We start from the raw sequence: 20,084 nt of genomic DNA, 5'->3' as shown, positions 1-20,084 counted from the left end.
GAGGGCCTGCAGTGTGCCAGGCACTGTGCCAGGTTTGGAGACACAGCAGTGAGCGAAATCAGAAATGCCCTGTTCTCAAGAGGCTTAAGGTAGACAGTGGAAAAGGCGGGCATTAATCAACTAATCACACGAGTAAATGTAAGGCCCGAGCTCAAACATGTGTTATGAAAAAGGATAAAATAATGTCGTTTGCAGCAACATGGATGGACCTGGAGATTGACATACTAAGTGAAGTGAGCCAGAAAAAGAAAGAAAAATGCCATATGATATCACTTACATGTGGAATCTAAAAACAAAAAAGGACACAAGTGAATTTATTTACAAAACAGAGACAGACCCACAGACACAGAGAACAAACTTGTGGTTACCAGGGGGAAAGAGGTGGGGAGGGATAAACTGGGAGTTCCGGATTAGCAGATACACACTACTAAATATAAAACAGATAAACAACAAGGTCCTACTGTATAGCACAGGAAACTGTATTTAATACCTTGTAATAGCCTGTAATGAAAAAGAATATGAAAAAATATATAACTGAATCACTATGCTGTACACCAGAAACTAACACAGCATTGTAAACCGACTATACTTCAATACAAAAAAAAAAAAAAAAAGTTACATGTAACATGCTTAGAGATGCTTAGAGCAGTGTCTGGAACACATTAGTGCTCAGTAAGTGTTAGTTACTGTTATTGTCTAGGGTAGTGCTAGCCAATGAAACATAATGAGAGCTACAAAAATAATTTTAAGTTTTTAGTAGTCATATTTAAAAATGGCAAATGGGAATAGGTGGAGTTAATTTTAAATTAAATATTTTGTTGACTCCAATATCTAAAACATCGTTTCAACAAATAATAAACATAGAAATCATTAACAAGATAGCCTCTATTCTTATTTTTGTACTAAGCCATCGAAATCAGTGAGTATTCTACACTTACAGTACATCTCACTCCAGACTAGGCATGCAACTAAGTGCTCAAGAACCACATGTAACTGGTGGCTACAACAGAAGAAATCCACGGAGAAATGCCCCTTTTAGTCTTTCTAGAACCTAGACTACAAGGAGATATATACTTTCTATAGTTCATGACAGAAATGCATGGAGCAACTGAGGAGGAAGAGGAGACAAGGACAAAAATGCTGGCCAGAGGAGGTGTGACTACCGAGAACAAGGAGGAGAAACACTCGACCTTAACAAAAATGAAAAGAAATAATCTAGTTCATATTTAAGCCCAGCAAATCTTTCACATGTGCTGAAACTCACCACCACCATGCCCCCAATGCCATTACCAACCATCTTTTCACAGGCTGTGACCTAGAAAGTCAACTCCTTATATGAGCCTCATGGTGTCCTGGCACCAAATGTCATTTAAGACAGAGCACTGGCTAAGGGGTCAAAGGTACAGGATGAGCAAAGGCAGAAGTCACTCGGTTGCCACGGAAAGCAAAAATGCTCCTTTCATCCTTGTGCATTCATCTCCTCTCCCTACACTGCTGACCAGGCCAGGGAGTGTTAGGAAAGCTGAGTTTAGAGGCAGAAAGTAGGCAACTTGAGAAAGCAGAGTGTGAGCATTAGCCTTCACTTCAAACTGTGGGACAGCTTAACCAGGAAGTCTGCAGACTGCTTGATGTCATGTATGAAAATACAAACTAGAGTTTCACTGCCTTGAGAGTAAAGAGAAAATGGGACACGCAAGCCGATCACGTAGCAAAGACTTGAGTGTCTGAAACCAGGAGATTTAGTCATCGATCAATGGGGAATTTAAAGGGATTGTTTTAAAGGAATCTAGGAATGTGTGCACTGCAGCAGACAGCTGAGTCAAATGACCTTGAACCCCTGCTCCCCTCTTCCCCTGCCAGCCTCACTCAATTGTTTTTCAGCAACAGGCAGACTCCTTCCCCCACATCCCCCAAGGATGTGCATTCTAGGTAGATGTGCTGCTGGGTGGAGACAATAGAGAAAAACTTCCATCTCGTCCCTCCTGGCGCCATGCTTTTGCTCAGCATCAGCTAAATAATGAAAATCTTACAGTCTAACAGAGGTCCCTGGTCCTGATACCTTCAGGCATCACCTGGTCCAATAACTAAGTACCTCCAAAAGACTAAATTGTGCCCATGTGGCTAAAAGAACACCCTACTTGCACAATTCCTTTGAAGGAATCATCAAAATCTACATTTTCACTTACAGTTTTCCAGTCTCAACATAAAACATTCTTGGAAACACTGTCACAAGGCAGATGTCTTTAAAGGGGCTTTTATTTTCCCAGAGGCATAATGTTATAATTGGATATTCTGTTACCAAAGACTAAGCATCGAATAAATCATAGGTGTACATCAGTGACAACAGGATACAAAAGCAAAGACACATCTACAGATTCCCACGATGGAACTTAGAGATTTCACATTAAGTCATAAAATGTTAGTGGTGGAAGCCACCGGAGAGATCATCTGAGTGTTGTCCCCGGTACTCCTCTCCCCCAGACTGGCCCCATCACGGCTTCCCGGGAAGCTTCGTAAAGAACACAGATTCTGGACCTCATTATGGGATGGGAAACAAAATGCTGTGTTTTCCTTTTAATTTTTCCTGGTGACTCAGGATTCTTAGAAGGGGCAGGACAGGGTGTAACCCATATAAATGATACTGCATGTTCTTCTCCTAGACTTACAGATTAAATGCCAATGGCTTCACCAGTAGATGAATGAGTCTGATTGATTTGCATTCACATTTGTAGACGTTAAAGTTTTGGCAGTGAGTCAGATCACTACCCGTGCACACTTAGATATTAATTACTGCTCCTCACGTGAACTGAAATACAGTCACCAGTCATCTGGATGTCAAAGTGAGACGTCTGCACTCACGACAGTAAAATACACAGATGTCAATAACCTTAAGGATTAAATATTTACATGCCTATGGGAGCAAAATATTTAGTGATCAATCATTTATGGACTTTTTCTTTCACCCATCAAGAAGGAAAGGAACACCTGCATTTGTGTTTTTTCATGCACCACAGTTGTGGTAAGTTGGTAACGTGAGTTTGAACTAAGTGTCTGTGAGGCCAAGGAGTTAAGTCAATAAGCATAGTGAATGCTTCTCCTTGGACACCTGGATAAAGAAAACAGATCCCACTAAGACACCAGGACATCAATTCTACCTTGAAATCCCAACTCGAATCTACCCATTTCTTTCTCCACTGCCTCCCACCTTCATCTGGAGCAACATCGCTCCCGTGTTTAACAGAAACAGGGTCTTGCTTTTTCTTTCACATTCTAATCCATTCTCCAAGGAGAAGCCAGAGGGATCTTTTTAAAGCATAAATCAGGACAGAACAAAACAAGAATCAAAGCACAGCACCCTGCTTAAAACTTTCTGCTCTAAGCAGAGGAGGCATATAGATCAGTGGCAGGGTGCATGCCTAATATACACAAGGTCCTGGGTTCAATCCCCAGTCCCTCCATTAAATAACCAACTAAATAAACCTAATTGCTTCCTCCCCCACAAAATAAATACATAAATTTTTAAAAAGTATGGAAAGAGAGAAATTGGAGCCAATAAAAAGATAACTTAAAAAAAAAAAAAAAAACCTCCTCTTTCCCCATTGCCCTTCAAGCATATCCAATCCACTCCCCTGTCTTAGGGAGCCCTTTATCACCTGGCCCCCATCTCCCATCCAGATCTCATCTCGTACGGTTCTCCTCTGCACCCACGGGGCACCTAGCCCAGGGCCTTCTCCTTGACCCTCCATCACATCAAACTCCTTCCTGCTCTCCCTTGCACCAGCTGTTCCCTGGGGCTGAAGTGAACTCCCTCCACCTTCCTCCCATCTTTCAAGCCTCAGCCTCAAATGCTTTGTCCTCAGAGAGGCCTCCCTGACCACCCTGCCTGGGAGCGTCCTATCTACCCATTTCACGAGCTCCTTGAGGGCAGAGCATGTTGTAGACCAGCTTACAGAACCAGGTCCCAGAACCACTGTAACCCGCACCCAGCACATGGCTGCACACAGAGTGAATGCTTCTTAGATGCCAGCTGCACAGATGAATAAGGAATAGGCCCCGATATCGGCGAGGGATACGTCCTGAGACATTCTCAAATGCTCCCAAATCACAAATACCATATATAGCACTGAATTCCTCAAAAAAAATGCAGTATTATGGTCTATTTCACACAGACTCAAAGCGTAAGGTTGGTCCAGTGTTCTACTCTTAATCCTTCTCAATAGCTAATTTCTGCCGGGTAACCATTGTTCCCTGAAACACTCTGCTTTGTCTTCAGTTCTGTTATTCAGCGCCAGGAGTTTACTTCCTTCCTCCAGAGAGGTTATTTTTTTTTTTCACTAATAAAGTGTCTAATATTTCAGGAGATTTCCAGCCTATGCAGCAATATAACACAAAGCTAGCTGACAGACAGACAGACAGACGCTGGCCATTCCTGTGCAACACGCAGGTGACTGCCCCACCGAACCCCCACCTCTCGAAGGGCAGGACGCTCCCGTCTGTGCCCTGGAACTTATCTAGATGCGGTGGATCAAGCTGTGAATGACAACTCTTTGAAAACTTTTGAAATCTTTTGCTGTACTTACCCTTCAGCTGAAGTTGCTTTTGTTTTGTTTCATTTTTAAAAGCAAAGAGAAGGCATCCATTAAAGCTGCCTAGTCTTATTTTGGGTGCCTATGCGAGGTGTGGTTGTCTGCTCTGAAGAATGAGCTGCCGGGTGGTCTCGGCGGATCTCTGGGTGTCAGAGAATCTGCCAAGGACTGGATGGGTGCCAGGGGAGCCACTGGCCCAAACTGCTGAAGCTGCAGGAGTGCAGTCTGTCCCTGCCTCCTGATGCCAGCCAGCAGGAGGGCGCCCGACTCTTGGCACTCATCACTTTTGTGCTTCCTTTCAGACTCTGGAGCCTGACCCAAGACGGGCGTGCAGATTTTCAGCCGCTTCTGTTCCTCCTTTTTTTATATTCCTACATGCCCTTAAAGACCAGAGAGGATCAGGAAGGGTGGGGGAGGCTAAGCCAGAAACATGGGGAAGAGAACGCCCAGGCCTGACCGAATAATTCTGAAAACTACTGTGCATTCCCTGACAGTGAGCACAAGGCTGGGGCTCTTCAGTTAGTTAGTCAGTCAGGGGAAGACTAACCCCCTGAACAAGGTCTTCAAGGCACAGGAAGAAGCATAAAGGAAGAACGTGTGCTCATCTCATTCCGGACATCATGCTTGCTCATCACACAGGCCATGAATGAATGAATGAAAGAAATGTCTAAAAGGAAATGAGTAAACAAAAGTGTCAGTGCTTGCATGAAACCTGGGAGATGGCGAGATGGTGGTAACAGGACTCACTGCTCATCCAGCATTTCTAAAGGAAAAAGACGCTGGCTCTGGCATGCACGCTTGTGGCCCCCGGTGCAGACAGTGCGGTGGAACATCAGTAAGCAGGGCACAAGTGTAGAATCAGAGGTTCCGTCTGGGTACGTGACCAGGCACCCACCATCTATGTGACCTTGGGCAAGTCAGCCCCATTCTATGAGCCTGTTCTCTCATCTCTAAAATGGTCAAGACACCAAGGGTGACACACAGTGTGGTGTGACTTTAAACAAGAGAACATGTGGAGAGCGGATCTTTGGTGGCCGGCACAGAGTGGGGACCCATAATGACAGTGACCACAACTACCAGCAGTCTGCTAGGGACAGAGGAGGCCAAGCAGGTGATGTCCTTTCTGCATGATCTAGTCCTCAAGACCAGCAAAATGCTAACTCTAGTTCCAAGCTCACCAAGCAGCCTTATGATTCTCATTCCATTTTCCGGCTAACTTGACCACTGGGAGGAGGCACCTTGAATAATGAACAGCAGTACTCCCGTTACTATGAAGAAAACACTCTAATAAATCAGCTTTGGGGTATAAGCATGAATCTTCTATTTAGATCAACACCATTCGGTTCTTTAAGGTCTCACCGATGCTTGCTTGGTAAACTGGAAAAAGTGAGGAGACACTGAGGCATGAGGGTCCCAGAGAGGACCCACCTTGGGAGCCCTGGCCCTTTATACACAGGTACACGAGGACACTGAGAAATCCCCAATGTCTGCTGTGTTTGCACCATACGTTCTAAACCCATCCCACGACAACCCTCTGAGACCTGGCAATCCACAGCAGGTGCCTGTGGGACCCTGTCACTTAGGTGATGTTTTTAAAACCTTTTCATTAACACATTGGGCCACAGAGCTTACCAGAATGCTGATGCTTGCTGCTGTGCTCATGATACTTCTGTATCTGAGCCCTCCACACTCTCTCCTTGTATCCACCACATCTTTTCTAAAACCTTCCTAACTTACATCCTTCAAGACGTCTTCCTGAATAATAGGACCCACCTCTGATTATTCCTTTACGTCTTCTCCAAAGTTGGAAATGTAACTCAGACCATTCTGTCCCACACTCTTTCACTAGGAGAAAGTCCTGGCTCCTACCACCCACGTAAGTGACCTAGGACAAGCCTTTTAACTCTGTGCTTTAGTTTCCTCTTCATTAAAATAGACATAACTCCCGTACTCCATTACATATCTGCTGCATCTTCTTTATCCATCCGTCTATTGATGTGCACTTAGGATGCTTCCATATCTTGGCAATTATAAATAATGTTGCTGTTAATAGTGAGCTGTATGTATCTTTTTGAATTAATTCTTATTTTGTAGTTGGCTTTATTCCTTTGATAACTATGTAAGTTTAAAAAGCTAAAGCTCTAAACGTTCTTAGACACAATGAACAGTACATATGTGCAAACTTTAAAATATGTGCAGCATATTGTGTATATGTATTTACATGCAATATATTGTATATGTGCAGTCAAATTGTGACAATTCTACCCAATGAAACTGAAAAATGGGGGAAAAAATTAAAAATAAAATAAAACAGATATAACTCCCACCCACAAGGCAGTTTTGAAAAGCAAATGAGATCACATTCAAGAAAGAGCTTTGGAATCTGCGGAGGGGGACAAGGAGCTGGCACCTGGGGGTGCAGGTACCAGGCCCCACGCCAGTCACTCAGGATCCAGTCCCAGAGCTGAGCTGTACTCGTCCTCTGAGGAAGACCAACCCCACAGTCTTCCTCTTCATGACCCCCAGCCTTCATCAAGGTGTGCTAACATCCACATTCCCAGGGAAGACATTTCAGTAGCTGACTTTCCTCTTTCTGTCCATGTAGCTATAGTTACTAAAACTTCTATTTAGAAACTTAACCTAAAACACAAGCAGTTCCCCACTCGAACGACCCTCACTGTCCCCACGGTACTCCAACCCCTCCGTCACAACAGACACGCTTCAAGAGAGCTGCTTAAAAACGCAGAGTTGTGTTTTGAAATCACTATGGTGATGGTTTCTAAGAATAAATTCTGTAACTCTATGGACTTTTGTTTTTAAAAAATAATGTATTCACTTGTGACTGCTTAATTTTCGTGTCAGAGAACTGTTGATCTCAAACGACTCAAACCAGACAGAGGATTCACTGTATTTCTCAGTGAAAGTCTTGAATTATTACCTCCAGAAATGTGTTTATATTAAGTAAGTGAATCGTGTCTAAAAAGAAGAAAAAGTAAGCTACAAAGGCAGCAAGGTCAAAAATATTCTGGTCCACAAAAGCTTCACGGTCGCATAATCCTTCGAGGTTCCAGTTTCGTTAATTAGGTCAGCTCTGGATACCCGAATCATTTTCCTGTCTTTTCTTTGTCAACCCTGCTGCACCAGAGCCCCATCTGCAGCTTATGTGACCTACTTAGTTAGAATTGGAAAGCTGCAGCCCGAAAAGTGTACTGTCTTCACTCTATTTTTCTCAACAGACCTCATTAATGAACTGAACTTCTAATTCAGTTGGTTAAAAACAATGCACCGCAAGCGATTCGAAAACCCAAATATCCAGGTTTCATTACAGTCATGAGTGTAGACTCAAATACGGTTCAGGCAAAGAGCCCTGCTTTCAAGGGCAGCCCCACCACCCTCTCCTTGGCGGGAGAGCAGTGAGTCAGCTTTGAAGCAGGATGTCCGCAAACAAGGGGCAAAAGGCAAAAGCGCAGCTTACCATAGAAGAGGATGGCTCTGGTCATGCGATGATGGAGGTAGGTCCTGTTGATGGTGAAGAAGCAAGTGTCTGCCCCGCATTGGCCAAGCCTCCTGGTGTCCCCGGTCAGCGGGGACCACCAGAGCATCACGGGATAGCTCTCAGTCGTCAGTGTTTTTTGCCTACTCGGGGTCAGTCCTTCTTTCTCAAAGAATGGCTGGAGCTGTGCACGCTCGCCCTCCATTTTTGCATGTCCATCTTTCAAATTAGAATTTTTAAACTTCTTCCCTTCAAATTTTCCTAGCTCAACCACTACCTAAAAGAGACGACAATTATTACCAGGGTCAGACTGATTAATTTCCTTCTGCACGCCTCCCACTCCTCTTGAAGATTTAGCCGCTTTCTAGTTTTCTGTTGCTGCCATAACAAATCATCACAAACTCAGCAACTCAAAATGATACAAATTTATTATCTTACAATTCTGGGAGGTCAGAAGTCTGAAATGGGTCTCCCTAGGCTAACGACAAGATGTCGGCAGGGCTACGTTCCTTTCAGGAAACTGGTGGGGGGTTCATTTTTGAGCTTTTCTCTTAGGGCCAAACACATTCTTGGCTCGTGGCCCTCAACCTGCATCTTCATAGCCAGCAATGCTGCATCTCTCTGATCCTTCTTCTGTCACCACAGCTCTCTCTGACCATGGCCAGGAAAGAGTCCTACTTTTAAGGACTCAGGTGATTACACTGAGCCAGCACAGATAATTCAGGGTAATTGTCTCACCTCAAGGGGTGTCACTGTAATCCCATCCACCAAATCCCTTTTGCCAAATAACATCACAGTTTCCTGGGACTAAGGTTAGGGACACAGCCTCCAAAACATCTATCAACAAGGATGCTTAATTCTACTAAATGCATAACAAACACAGCTCTCCTCCATCCCCTAGGCATATACAGAATCCAGAAGTGTTTTTGTCCCTTAAAGAAACCTGTATTACCTGGCAATTGCTGGAGGTTACACTCTAAGGAAAATGAGTTCTAAACTACCAACTGGTTTCTTTTCAGTACAATTAAAGGGGTCATGACATGCGTCTTCTATTTCTAATAATATCCCCTAGGCATGGAGATAGTGAAGTAGACCATGAGTACTGGGCTCCCTCCCACTTAAAAACATGTATTTTTGTTTTAATTTTATTTATTTGGGGGTGAGGTAATTAGGTCTATTTATTTATTTTTAGAGGAGGTTTTGGGAATTGAACCTAGGACCTTGTGCATGCTAAGCATGCACTTTACCAGTTGAGCTATATCCTCCCCCCAAAAAAAAAAACATGTATTTTTATTTATTTCAGGACAGTCTGGGTCCTGGAGAACTGGGCTGCCAGTAACATCATCTGGAGGGCAGGGTGGGGAGAGTGGAAGGGGCACTTGCTCTCCCAAAATGCTTATTTTCATCAAACTTTAAGGTCTGATGTTGATACAGCATTATAAAAGTATGTTAGAGTAGTGTAAAGGTAGGGGCTGGTCTGTTTCTTTTGGGGGGGGGTAGGTAATTAGGTTTACTATTTATTTTTTTATAGGGATTACAGGGGATTCAACCCAGGACCTCGTGCATGCTAAGCATGTGCTCTACCACTTGAGCTATACCCTCCCCCGGGGCTGATCTGTTTCATACATAACAAAACGTTAGTAGTCAGACTATGCAACAAATAAAGCAATTAAAAGAAGGCCTATTTTCATGTATTAACTGGTCTACCAGTCAACAGAGGACACACATACCTGTGTGGCCCTCAGGCCCCACTCTCAGCAGCCAAGGGTGGTGCCTTCTTTGTGGGTTTGCTGCCTGTGGGTCAGTAAAGGGCCCCTGCCCACCCATGGGACGGAGTCTGTACCTCCCTGGGGAGGGTTCCATAACTCTCACTGGATTTTTATCTTTATTTCACTTTGAAATCAGCAAATGAAGTTCAGAATAACCCACTAAATGATGTGAATGGGAGAACTGAAGAAACCTTTCAGTTCACTCACCCTAATACAGACAGATTTCTTAACGCCGATGTTTGTGTTCTGCAGAACGGACTAGCCTGTCCTCAGAACGGTCACTGATTCTTCGAGAATGCCATCTTCCGGAAAGGATCGTGACTTTGAGGACACCATTCAACTTTGAACCAGCAAGACAGACAGAGTTCTACCTTCTGTCCTTCTAAAACCAGGACCCTGGCAAGGCTCAGAAACTGATCCCCTAACTCACTGATTTTGTTTCTACCTGACACACACACTCACTAAACCCCAGTTTCATCTGTTAAAGAAAAAAAAAGTATTTTCCCTGCCTTAGACAGAAAACCCTGATCCTGAGAATGAAGCAAAAAAGTAAAGTACTTAGATAGGAGGGGTGGGGGCTGGCAAGGCACCATATGCCCCAAGTCCCTGGTACCTGGAGTGTGACCAGCAGAAAGACGGCAGCTGTGACGCACAGGCAAGACGCCAGAAGCTTCCTCCTCTGAACCCGCACCATGCCGCCCGGCCCTGGGTGACTGACAGAGGGCTCGCCTGGTTACCAGGTGTTCCTGAGTCGGCCCACAGCCCACGACAGCTTCACATGGAGCAACCATCTGGGTGCCAATTTCCTCCACCGCCGTTCCTGCTGGGGCCCGGCCTCCATGAAGGGCTGAGATCCGAGGTTCCGAGTGGGCCTGGCTTGGCACTGAAAGGGAACAGCATGCAGTCTTCTTAAACTATCATCAGAGCAGCTGGAGATTCTTTAAACCAGAAGGCATCCATAAAAATCTGTCACAAACGAATAATAGTTCAGCCATAGCGCAGATTTCATAAATGTAGTCTTAACGGGTTACCGTGCAGAAATCTGAAACTTTAAAACTAAAAGGAACCTTTGAGATCATTCAGACCCAATGCTTCACTCCTAGATCAGGAAACAAGACCAGATAGGTGAAGCATTTGCTCAAGGTCATACCGTCCCCTAGAGGAGAGTGACCGATCAACAGTCAGGTCCCAGGACTAAAATTCTGCTCCCACTTAATCTTCTCTGCCATCAGACCTGAATCCCAAAGGTCACTGGCATGGAGTCATTTCCTACCATCCAGGTTTCAAAGGAGCAGAGGAGTGGAGCAGAAAATTGCCTGGACTGTCCACCCATTCCTGTAAAAATTAGGGAAAAATCAATAAAAGTCTCAGGCATTGATCAGAAATGGAAAATGATCGAGTGACCCCAGCTCTCCCCAAGGAAAAGAACTTCAGCCACAACAGAAGGAATTCGGTTTATTTGTTTCATCTTTTATGGTGAGTGTACCAACGCAGTGGGTGGTGTGGGTAATATGATTCTCGGGATGTCTCAAATAAGATTTTCATCTATCCCAAATGGGTGATCTTTCCCAAAAGTTTTTTAAGTGAACTATTCTTAACTAGGATGCTTTTTATTCCAGGGTTCTATGAAGTCAAATGTCTTGAGCAAATGGCTCTGTGGAGTTCGGAGTGGAGTAAGGATGAAGATTCCAGAGGAAGGGAGCCCTCCGAGGACCTGACCCTAAGATCTGACTGTACACCTCTCAAATATGGATATAATGAGAAATATACACATGATGTAGAATTCTGGTTAAAACCTTGGTCTTAAAGGTGTGCTTCCCTCTCAGCCATCTGTCTTGATTTACTTTTAAGTCCAGGATATTTTTTCCCCTTGGCAACGAAATGACTCTTGGACTCAGAAACAGCCCAAAGTGCATTTTTCTTCTTTCCTCCACAGAAGTCCTGCAATCCACAGTGACTAAGAGAATGGCCTCTAGGCTCAACACGCCGGGATTCAAATCTCAACTCCTCAGCCTCTCCCATAATTCGATTCCCAAAACGTAGATAATAATAGTGCCTAATCAGAGAGTTACTGTGAGAATTACATGAGATAAAATTGGTACAACGCTTATTTCAGAGCCTGACACATAATAAATATCCAATAAATGTTTGCTATCCTCCTTCTTAAATTTTATTACAAATTTTATTATAGCTTTAAGTGCCAAGTGGAGTTGAAGTCAAATAAATTATGATGCTGCCTGACCAACTGGCACTTCACAAGGAGAAATACCCACTTTGCCCAGGAAAAGGATCTCACTAACACGTGCTGAGTGACCTATTATGAGCCTTCTTGTACCAGGCCTTGTACCGTGTGAGTTCATTCAGTCCTCCCCACAACTCCATGAGGGAGCGACTTCTAGCCTCATTTCTAAGGGTGAGAAAAATGAATCTGAAGGAAGTAAACTAACTTGCCCAAGATTATAACACTTAAAAGTACGACAACCAGAAACTAGTTAGACTCTGAAGTTCCCACATTCTTTTTATATTTTTTAACCCTAAGGCTGTAAAATTGCCATCAGATAATACTAACACTCACAGCTTATCTAGCTAAATCACAGGAAAAAAACCTGTGTAGACTAGCTCTCTGTCAGATGGTGCCCCAGAGAAAAAAGTAACAAAAGTCCCTGAGAACCTGAAAAGGGCCTTTCCTTCCACTCAGAAGATGCTAGTAGCTATTAACCACATAAAACGGGGAGCCAGCACTTTGGGTCTCAATCCTGGCCCTGCCATTGATGTGTAAGGTAAATCTGGACAAAGTACTAAATTCTTCAAAGCCTCAGTTTCTTCACAGGAGAGAATAAATGTTAACTATCATTATTTCTTTCCCTTTTATAACACAGGGATTATCAATTTTTCATTTTACATGCAAAGCAATTTGTTATAACTAGAATTAATGTAACCCAGATTGGGTAATAAAATAACACTACCACTCTGAGTATAAAGCCTACGCATTTTCAAAAGGTTTTTCCATATTATCACTCCATTCAATCTTATTAGCCATTCTGTACAAAAGGCAAGGTGGTTATTATTACTCTCAGTTCCCACAAATAAGGACACCAAGTCTCAGTGAGTTTCAGTGCTCTGCCCAAGAACATAGTTTTTAAAGACTGAAGTGGGTCTAGAAATCAGGTCACCTGACTCCAGAATCAGTGGAAAAGAAAGAGAAGGAGCAGTGACGCCTTGTGATGAGTACAAAAGAGTCAGGAATCAAGGGAAAAAAGATGGAGAGTGTGGGGACAGCGTTTGGGATATTTTTACAGCTACCTCATGGCACAGACATGTCCTGGGGTCTTTTTAAGTCTTTACATGGCTGTACGAATTACGACCGAAGAATTTCAGGTTACAAATTCCCTTCCATCCAAAGAATCTCAATTTAGGTTATATTCCCCAAGCCAGAAGTACACAGTAGGGTCTCAAGGACTGAGCTGTGGTTAAATACCCACCACTAAAGAATGGATCCAACTAGTGTAGACGGTATTACGATTCATAGCATGCAGCCATCAACCAGGCCTTGGGCCACATCAATCTATGCGCGGAATTAATTACCCAGGAGTTTGTCATCAGATCAGCAGTCCCCCGACTGATGGGACAGATGGCTTGCTGACAGCACGGTGAAGGCCCACAAGCTTCAAGACAATGGAATTCCAATGGGACTCCAAGGAGAAAGCTCCCTTCTGTGTCGGCATTGCCCCCAGGGTGAATCTCAGAGTCCTCCAAGAAAGGGCCCCAGAACACTCCTTCCCGGAGGAGCTGTGTGTCTGTTCAGACCACCATGCAGACAACATCTGAAATGAGCTCACTAGCCAACCCGCCTGACCCAAGCACTGAGCTCCTGAAACGCACTGCTGGGCTGCATGCACTGCCGGGGGCTGGCCGTCTGCGGCCCAGAGCCGGGGTCTGGAGCTGGGCCTGACCACCTCATGCTCCCGCAGGTGCTGTGCCATCAGAACCTGCCCCACTTTCACTCCGGAAGAAGCTCATCGGTCCCCACTTTACTTTGAATTAAAATGGACAGAAGAGAGACTGAGGATCTTCAAGCGAAGGAGCAGCCTGAGGACGCCAGCTGCAAAAGTCGGTCACACGGGGCCAGTCCGGGGTACAGGTGCTGGGTCTCAGAAATGGGATGAAGATGATTTCTGCCCTGTGCCTCCAAGTGTAAAATGAGAAACCAACCCCAGGTGACACATGCCAGGGAGCTCCGGGAAGGCTCCTCTGCTCATTCCTCCTCTAGTCACTGGTGAGCCATTTGGGTTAACAAGCAGCTGTCTTAGCTGAGTTTAAGGTTATACCAGGGAGAAACTTTGGAAGGAATGTGTCTACTCACCAAACTTAAATTGTTCATGTTAAAGTGCAATTTCTCAAATAGGCTGGCTCTCCCAGGATGTTTTCATTTCATAATGTATGGATCCTCAGAACATCCCTTAAATGGGGCAGTCCTGGGAAAGACAGATGATGTGGCAGCCAGATGGGAAGGCCTAAGGGCCTTTGGACAACTCTCCAGGCAATTTTTAACTAACTTGCTTCAACTTCATTTCTCCTCACCAACACCACCACCAACACTCCTCATCCATTCCTACTTGGTGACCCCCCAAAACCTGATAACTGGCTTATCTACCGGATTGACCCATTGGCGTCCTCCACTCAGCTGTAGAGATGTTGCTGGAATGTAGACTGGATATCTCCCCTCCAATTAAAATCCGTCAACGGCTTCCCAAAGAGTTCAAGATAAAGATCAAACTCATCAGCTTAGAAAAACAAGACTCCCTGGACCCCCCTACTTCTCTGGCTTCCAGCCCACATAGCCTTTGTTCTGGCTGTCCCTGGAATACTGCTCCCTGTTCTGTGCTCTGGTCCCTGCCTACAATATCCATAACTCTTTCACTCTCCCAGCCATTCTCCCGGAGCTTTCGAGGCTACCTGCTCTGGGAAGCCTTACTCCTTCCTAGTGCCAAGTCAGGAGACCTAGAGCCACACGTCGTGCTTGCTTCTATCACAGCAGCAGAGAGAATGCTGGGGGATTTTAGGGAACTCTCTAAAGCTGCTTTATTGGGTGCATATAAAACAACTGTCGAACATTGAAAAGTCGACCAATGTTGTTAATTTGCAGAAGACATCCTTAGTGCCTTTGACTGTCCCTTGGGCACCTGATGAGCATGTTGTGATGGCTCCACAGTTTCCACTCTCATCCAGTTTTCTTTATTCACGTTTATTTGTGTTAATGTGTCTCTCTGTCTTTTTTAATGGACTTCACATTTTGCTGAGTATTTATTTTTAAGTGAAGAGTGCTCCGGCTTGCAGATTTCTATCTGGGAAGGTCATTCTCTTCAACCAAGCACACATTTCAGGAGAGAAAAAGAGAGAATAATAAGAGAGCAAGGGACACTGGCAGCCGTGTAAACCAAGACTGGTGATTAATGGCAGTGACTAATGGGGGGAGAGAGGCTGTAGCACAAACACCTTCATTTTCTATTGCAGAACTCAAGCTGGTGCTATTCCTAAATTCTAAGATTCCAGGCACATACTGAAGTACTCAAATTACACAAGAGTAATACAATCTAACTTAGTGGCTCTATTTAACGTAGAAACTAAACAAAAACATACCCAGACAAGCAAACAACTACAGAAAAAGACTGATTATAAAGCCCCAGATAGAAGCATTAAAAAAAAAGAATGGCTTTTTTTTAAACAGAGAAGGGAGCCCAAGACTGTGAAGATTCTGTATCACACTAAGAGCTGAACCAGCTTCTCAAAAACAAGATTCTCTCATCTTTTTCCTTGGGAGGTGTTCTCTGTAACTGTTCTTTCTCCAAGAAGGCTTACTGTTTACTCTGTAACAATCTTCCTTGCTGGCAAAAAGATCTGAATTCAAATCCCTCAACTGCTTTGACCGTTTACGTAATCATGCGTGGGGAACTGATTCAATAATACTGACAGTATCTGCCTAAACATGCCTAAAGACAAAGGGCTGGACCAGAACATCTTCCGAGGTTTCATTCCAAAATTAAGCTCTCTGATCCCATGAACAGTACATGGGAGCAAACTCTCCAAAGAAGAAAAGTCATCAAGAGACAGTAATCAAAACAATCTGTTATCGCAAACTAAGGTTTCTGTAAATATAAAACAAGAAATACTTCCATAAAACAAGTTTAGGATTGACTGCTTTTCATTCTCCTTTTGAGTTATTCAACACTAACTGCTGAAAATTCAAATCTTATTCTCAAATAAACAAATATCTGGAAAACACTGTAAATAAAGATAATCTCAGTTTAAAAAAAAATTTTAACAGAAATACCGGAGAAATGAACCCAGGACTTTGTGCATGATAAGCATGCACTCTACCACTGAGCTATACCCTCCCCCCAATTTTTTTTTAAACCCATGATCAAGAATACTATTACAAATGTTTATTGTAGAATGCTGATAATTGAATTAGGTATTGGATTTCTTACTGAAGTCAACTCTTTACATTCCAAATTTAGAGAGTATTTAAATATGAGTTGGAAATGTCTGCCTACTGAGCAGTACTTACACACATATGAATAACATCATTGTCCAAACACTATGTTCATTTTCTCTCATAAATTTAACCCTAGTTTGAATTTTTTCCAAAAATGTTGTTTGTAAGATAAAACTTGAAAACCTCCTACTTTTTTTTTTAATTGAAGAATAAAAGATGAGCCACAGGAAGAGAAACAGCTGAGATTGTGTATTTAAATTCCCTGTTACACACTGCCATCTAGCAGGAAGCCCAGCAAATAAAGACTCAGGACAGCAATTTCAAAAATGGGGCAGACCGCAATGATCCTCTGTTGGACACTGCCTTTGGCTTATGGGCAGGAGATGGAGAAAGTTCCAAAACTGAGGCTAGATTGGTGGTGGCCCTGCCACTTGATTGTGCAAATATCTGGCTTGCTTATTCAATGCAGATAGCCAGAATCCAATTAAGAGTCCTCCTTGTGAGACCACGTGGACCAGGCAGGAGAAACAATACCCTGATTGTAGTGTGACATCACTGGCAAGCCCACGCGAGTGGTCATGAGCTTATGGAGTGTCTCATCGTGAGAGAGGGAAGTATAAGGAGAATGAGGTCGTGAAGACCAACTTGCTACGCTCAAAACTGCACGCAGCCCTCAAATGAAATTACCAATCCACGACACATGAATAATACTCTCCCCAACAATCTCAGGGAGCCGTGGACGGGGGTGGGGGCGGCTTGGGGACGTGGGGGGGGGGCCGCTGGTCTGTTGGAGCTGTGGTGTTAAGAAAAACGTCATTTTGCATGGCATTTGTTATATATTAAAGAATCATTAAAAAGCATCTCAGAAAATGTCTTAAAATCACGCCAATGTTATTTCTCTATCTCACAGAAAATGAGTACTACCCTGAGGGCGCTAATCGGGTGCAAGAACACTTGAGAAATGGTTTGTATACGATCAGGAAAGTCCGCCGCTCCGGGGGGCTCTCCCGGGGCCCTTTTTACCTCCGTTCAACACACAGTTCGCTGGACAGCTGGACAGCCAGAGTCGCTCCTACTTCAGCACACAGTTGGAGCAACAAGTGACGCTCCGCGAAGCCGCGGGGAGCAAGGAAGCCATTCCCGGGCCCCAGCGGCGGAGGCAGGCTTGGGGCCGGGGGCCGCGCAGCCCGCGCCGGGGGCGCAGGGGCGCGAAGCCCGCCAGGCCCGGCGGAGGCGGCGGGACGCCGCGAGCCCCCCGGGCTCCCGCCGGGGCCCCTGCGCGCCACCTGCCTCCCACCTGTGCCCCTCGGCACCCAGACGGCGGCGCCCCTGGGAAGCGCTGCCCGAGGTCTCCCAAAACCAACTTGGGTCCCTTCTCAGCACCGCTCGGTCTTCCTCTGACACGCACTCCATTCTGGGCACAAAGAAGAGGCTTCCTTCCGCGGGGAGCCCGGCGGGCATCAGCAAAGTCTCTTTCCCCCTCTCCGCACCGAGACCCCGCTCCCACCGAGCGGGCCCTCACGTCCAAAACGCACGGAGGCCCCCACTCACCGCGTCTCGGAGGAGGAGGCCGGCCCCGCGGGCGGCGGCCCCACGGCTTCCCACTTTCGCTTCGCGCCGCCGCCGGAGCTCCGGCGAAGACTCGAGAAGGAGATTTGGGAAGGGGGATGGCCGTCCCGCGTCCACGCCCGGGATCCTGGCTCCAGGTTTTCGCGGACGCCCGGTTTAAAAGCCAGCGGGACCGCGGCTCCGGGGAAAGGCCGCCCGCCCCTCGGCCGCTCGCCCTCCGCTCGCCCGCCGCGGGCGCGCAACCCTCTGGAAAGTTCCAGGGAGGCTCCCGAGACCCTCTTAAGTAAGTCAGAGGACGCTTTCTGCTTCTCAAACATTAAGACTGGAGCACGTTCAAGTCACGTATTCAGGAAAATTGAGACCCTTTTAAGCAAAACAGGCCTGGGTAGCTTGAATCAGGGACCAGTGTTTACCACTGAGCAGGATGATGGTTTAGCTGTATTTCACTGGCGAGGGAAAACTGACTGACTTTCAGTTACTGAATTCCGAATTCAGAGACTCCAATTAAAATTGTTTTGCACTAGTCTGAACAGCAAGTAACCAACCGAGGGAGGTCATTTAGGACCTTGGAAGGGTCGGGACTAGGAATCAAAATTAGAGGAGGGACTGACCCGCAGAGTCATGCACCTGCTGGGCGCACTTGCCGGAACCTGGGTGTGAGTGCTGCCCAGGCCCGCCTCACTCTCCTCCAGGCCCGGGAGCTCCAGGGCCAGGCACCTCAATTAACTTCCCCGTGAAAGCAGGTTGATAATGATGTCACCTTCTAGAAAACACCGAATACAAGGAAGGGAAAGACTGACAAACAGGATGTCACTAGAAGTAAGAAACTCTGTTCATCAAAAGACACTATTAAGAGAATAAAAAACAATCCAGAGAGTAGGAGATTAGCAATAGATTTATCTAACAAAGAATTCATAATCCAGGATGTATCAAGAACTCCTACAACGAAATAAGAAAAACACAATGCAATAAAAAGGGGGAGAGAACGGACCAAAGACATACAGCACTTCACCAAAGAGGAATCCAGATAGCCAATGAGCACGTGAAAAGGTGCTTAACTTCTTCAGTCATCCGGAAAATGCAAATTCACACAATAATGTACTGCACATCTGTATAAAACTGATAATACAGAGCAAAGGCAAAGCTGTGGTGCAGGTGGAAGTCTTGTGCACTGTTGGTGGGGGTGTGATTGTTTCAGCCACTTTGGAAAACTTGTCTTGTCTGTATTTACTAGAGCCAGATGTGTACTTGCTTTGTGATCCACAAATTCTACCGCAAGGTATATCCCTAATAAACATGCATACATACGTACATCGAAACACAAGTGTTCTAGGCCACAAAAACACACCTTAACATATTTAAAAGAATAGACATTATACAAAACATGGTCTGAGACCACAGTGGAATTAAACCAATTAAATCAATTAAATAACAAAAATATTCTATAATATTCTTGAGAAATCAAAATATTTTAATGTAAATGAAAGTAAAATATAACAACAAACTTCGTGGGATGCAGTGGAAAATTATAGCATTGACTTATATTATTGAATGTTAGAAAAGAAGACATCTAAAATTAATATTCTTGGCTTCCACCGTAGGAAACTAGAGAAAGAGGAGCAAATTAAATCCAAAGTAAGCAGAGGACAAGAAATAATAAAAGTTAGAGCAGTAGTCAATGAAATTGAAAGCAGGGAATTAACAGAAAATCAATAAAGCCAAAAACTGATTCTTTGAAAAGATCAATAAAATTGACAAACCCTTAGCCAGGCTGACCAGTAAAAAAGCAAGAAGACACAAATAACTAGTATCAGAAATAAAATAGGGGCCATCACTACTGACCCCATGGGCATTAAAAGGATAATAAAGGTCAACAGAGTGAGACAAGCCCAGCCTAGGGGAAAATATTTGCATAAAATCTGAAAATATCTGATATCCAAAATATACAAAGAACTCCTGTGTTTGTATTTGTATTGTATTGTTGAGTTTTAACAATAAGGAAGCAAACAACCCAGTTAAAAAATGGGCAAAAGGAAGACATACAGATGGCAAATCAACATGTGAAAAGATGCTCAACATTGTGTCTTCTTGACTCCTGTTATACCTCCCCAACAGCTCCCTGCTTCCACACCCGCCTCCGCATGATAGCTGGACTAATGCTTTCAAATCAT

General features: G+C 44.6%; 1 protein-coding gene across 3 annotated transcripts in view; it reads right to left on the bottom strand.

Annotated features, from left to right (window-relative positions):
• FUT10 (fucosyltransferase 10) overlaps positions 1-18,241 on the bottom strand; it is a 359,041-nt gene extending 340,800 nt beyond the window's left edge. Inside the window, exons 1-3 of one of the 3 annotated variants that reach the window (XM_032468336.1) lie at positions 17,896-18,241; positions 10,462-10,814; positions 8,062-8,356 (exon numbers count right to left, since the gene is read on the bottom strand). In XM_032468336.1, the coding sequence (XP_032324227.1) occupies positions 8,062-8,356; positions 10,462-10,542 (376 nt within the window). In that variant the 5' untranslated portion in view covers positions 10,543-10,814; positions 17,896-18,241. The other 2 variants (XM_032468335.1, XM_032468337.1) reach the window with 2 other exon arrangements.
• Between the last annotated feature and the right edge of the window lie 1,843 nt (positions 18,242-20,084).

This window comes from Camelus ferus, chromosome 26 (assembly GCF_009834535.1).
Source record: "Camelus ferus isolate YT-003-E chromosome 26, BCGSAC_Cfer_1.0, whole genome shotgun sequence".
Lineage (NCBI taxonomy): Eukaryota > Metazoa > Chordata > Mammalia > Artiodactyla > Camelidae > Camelus > Camelus ferus.
This window is presented reverse-complemented; position numbering and strand designations above follow the sequence as displayed.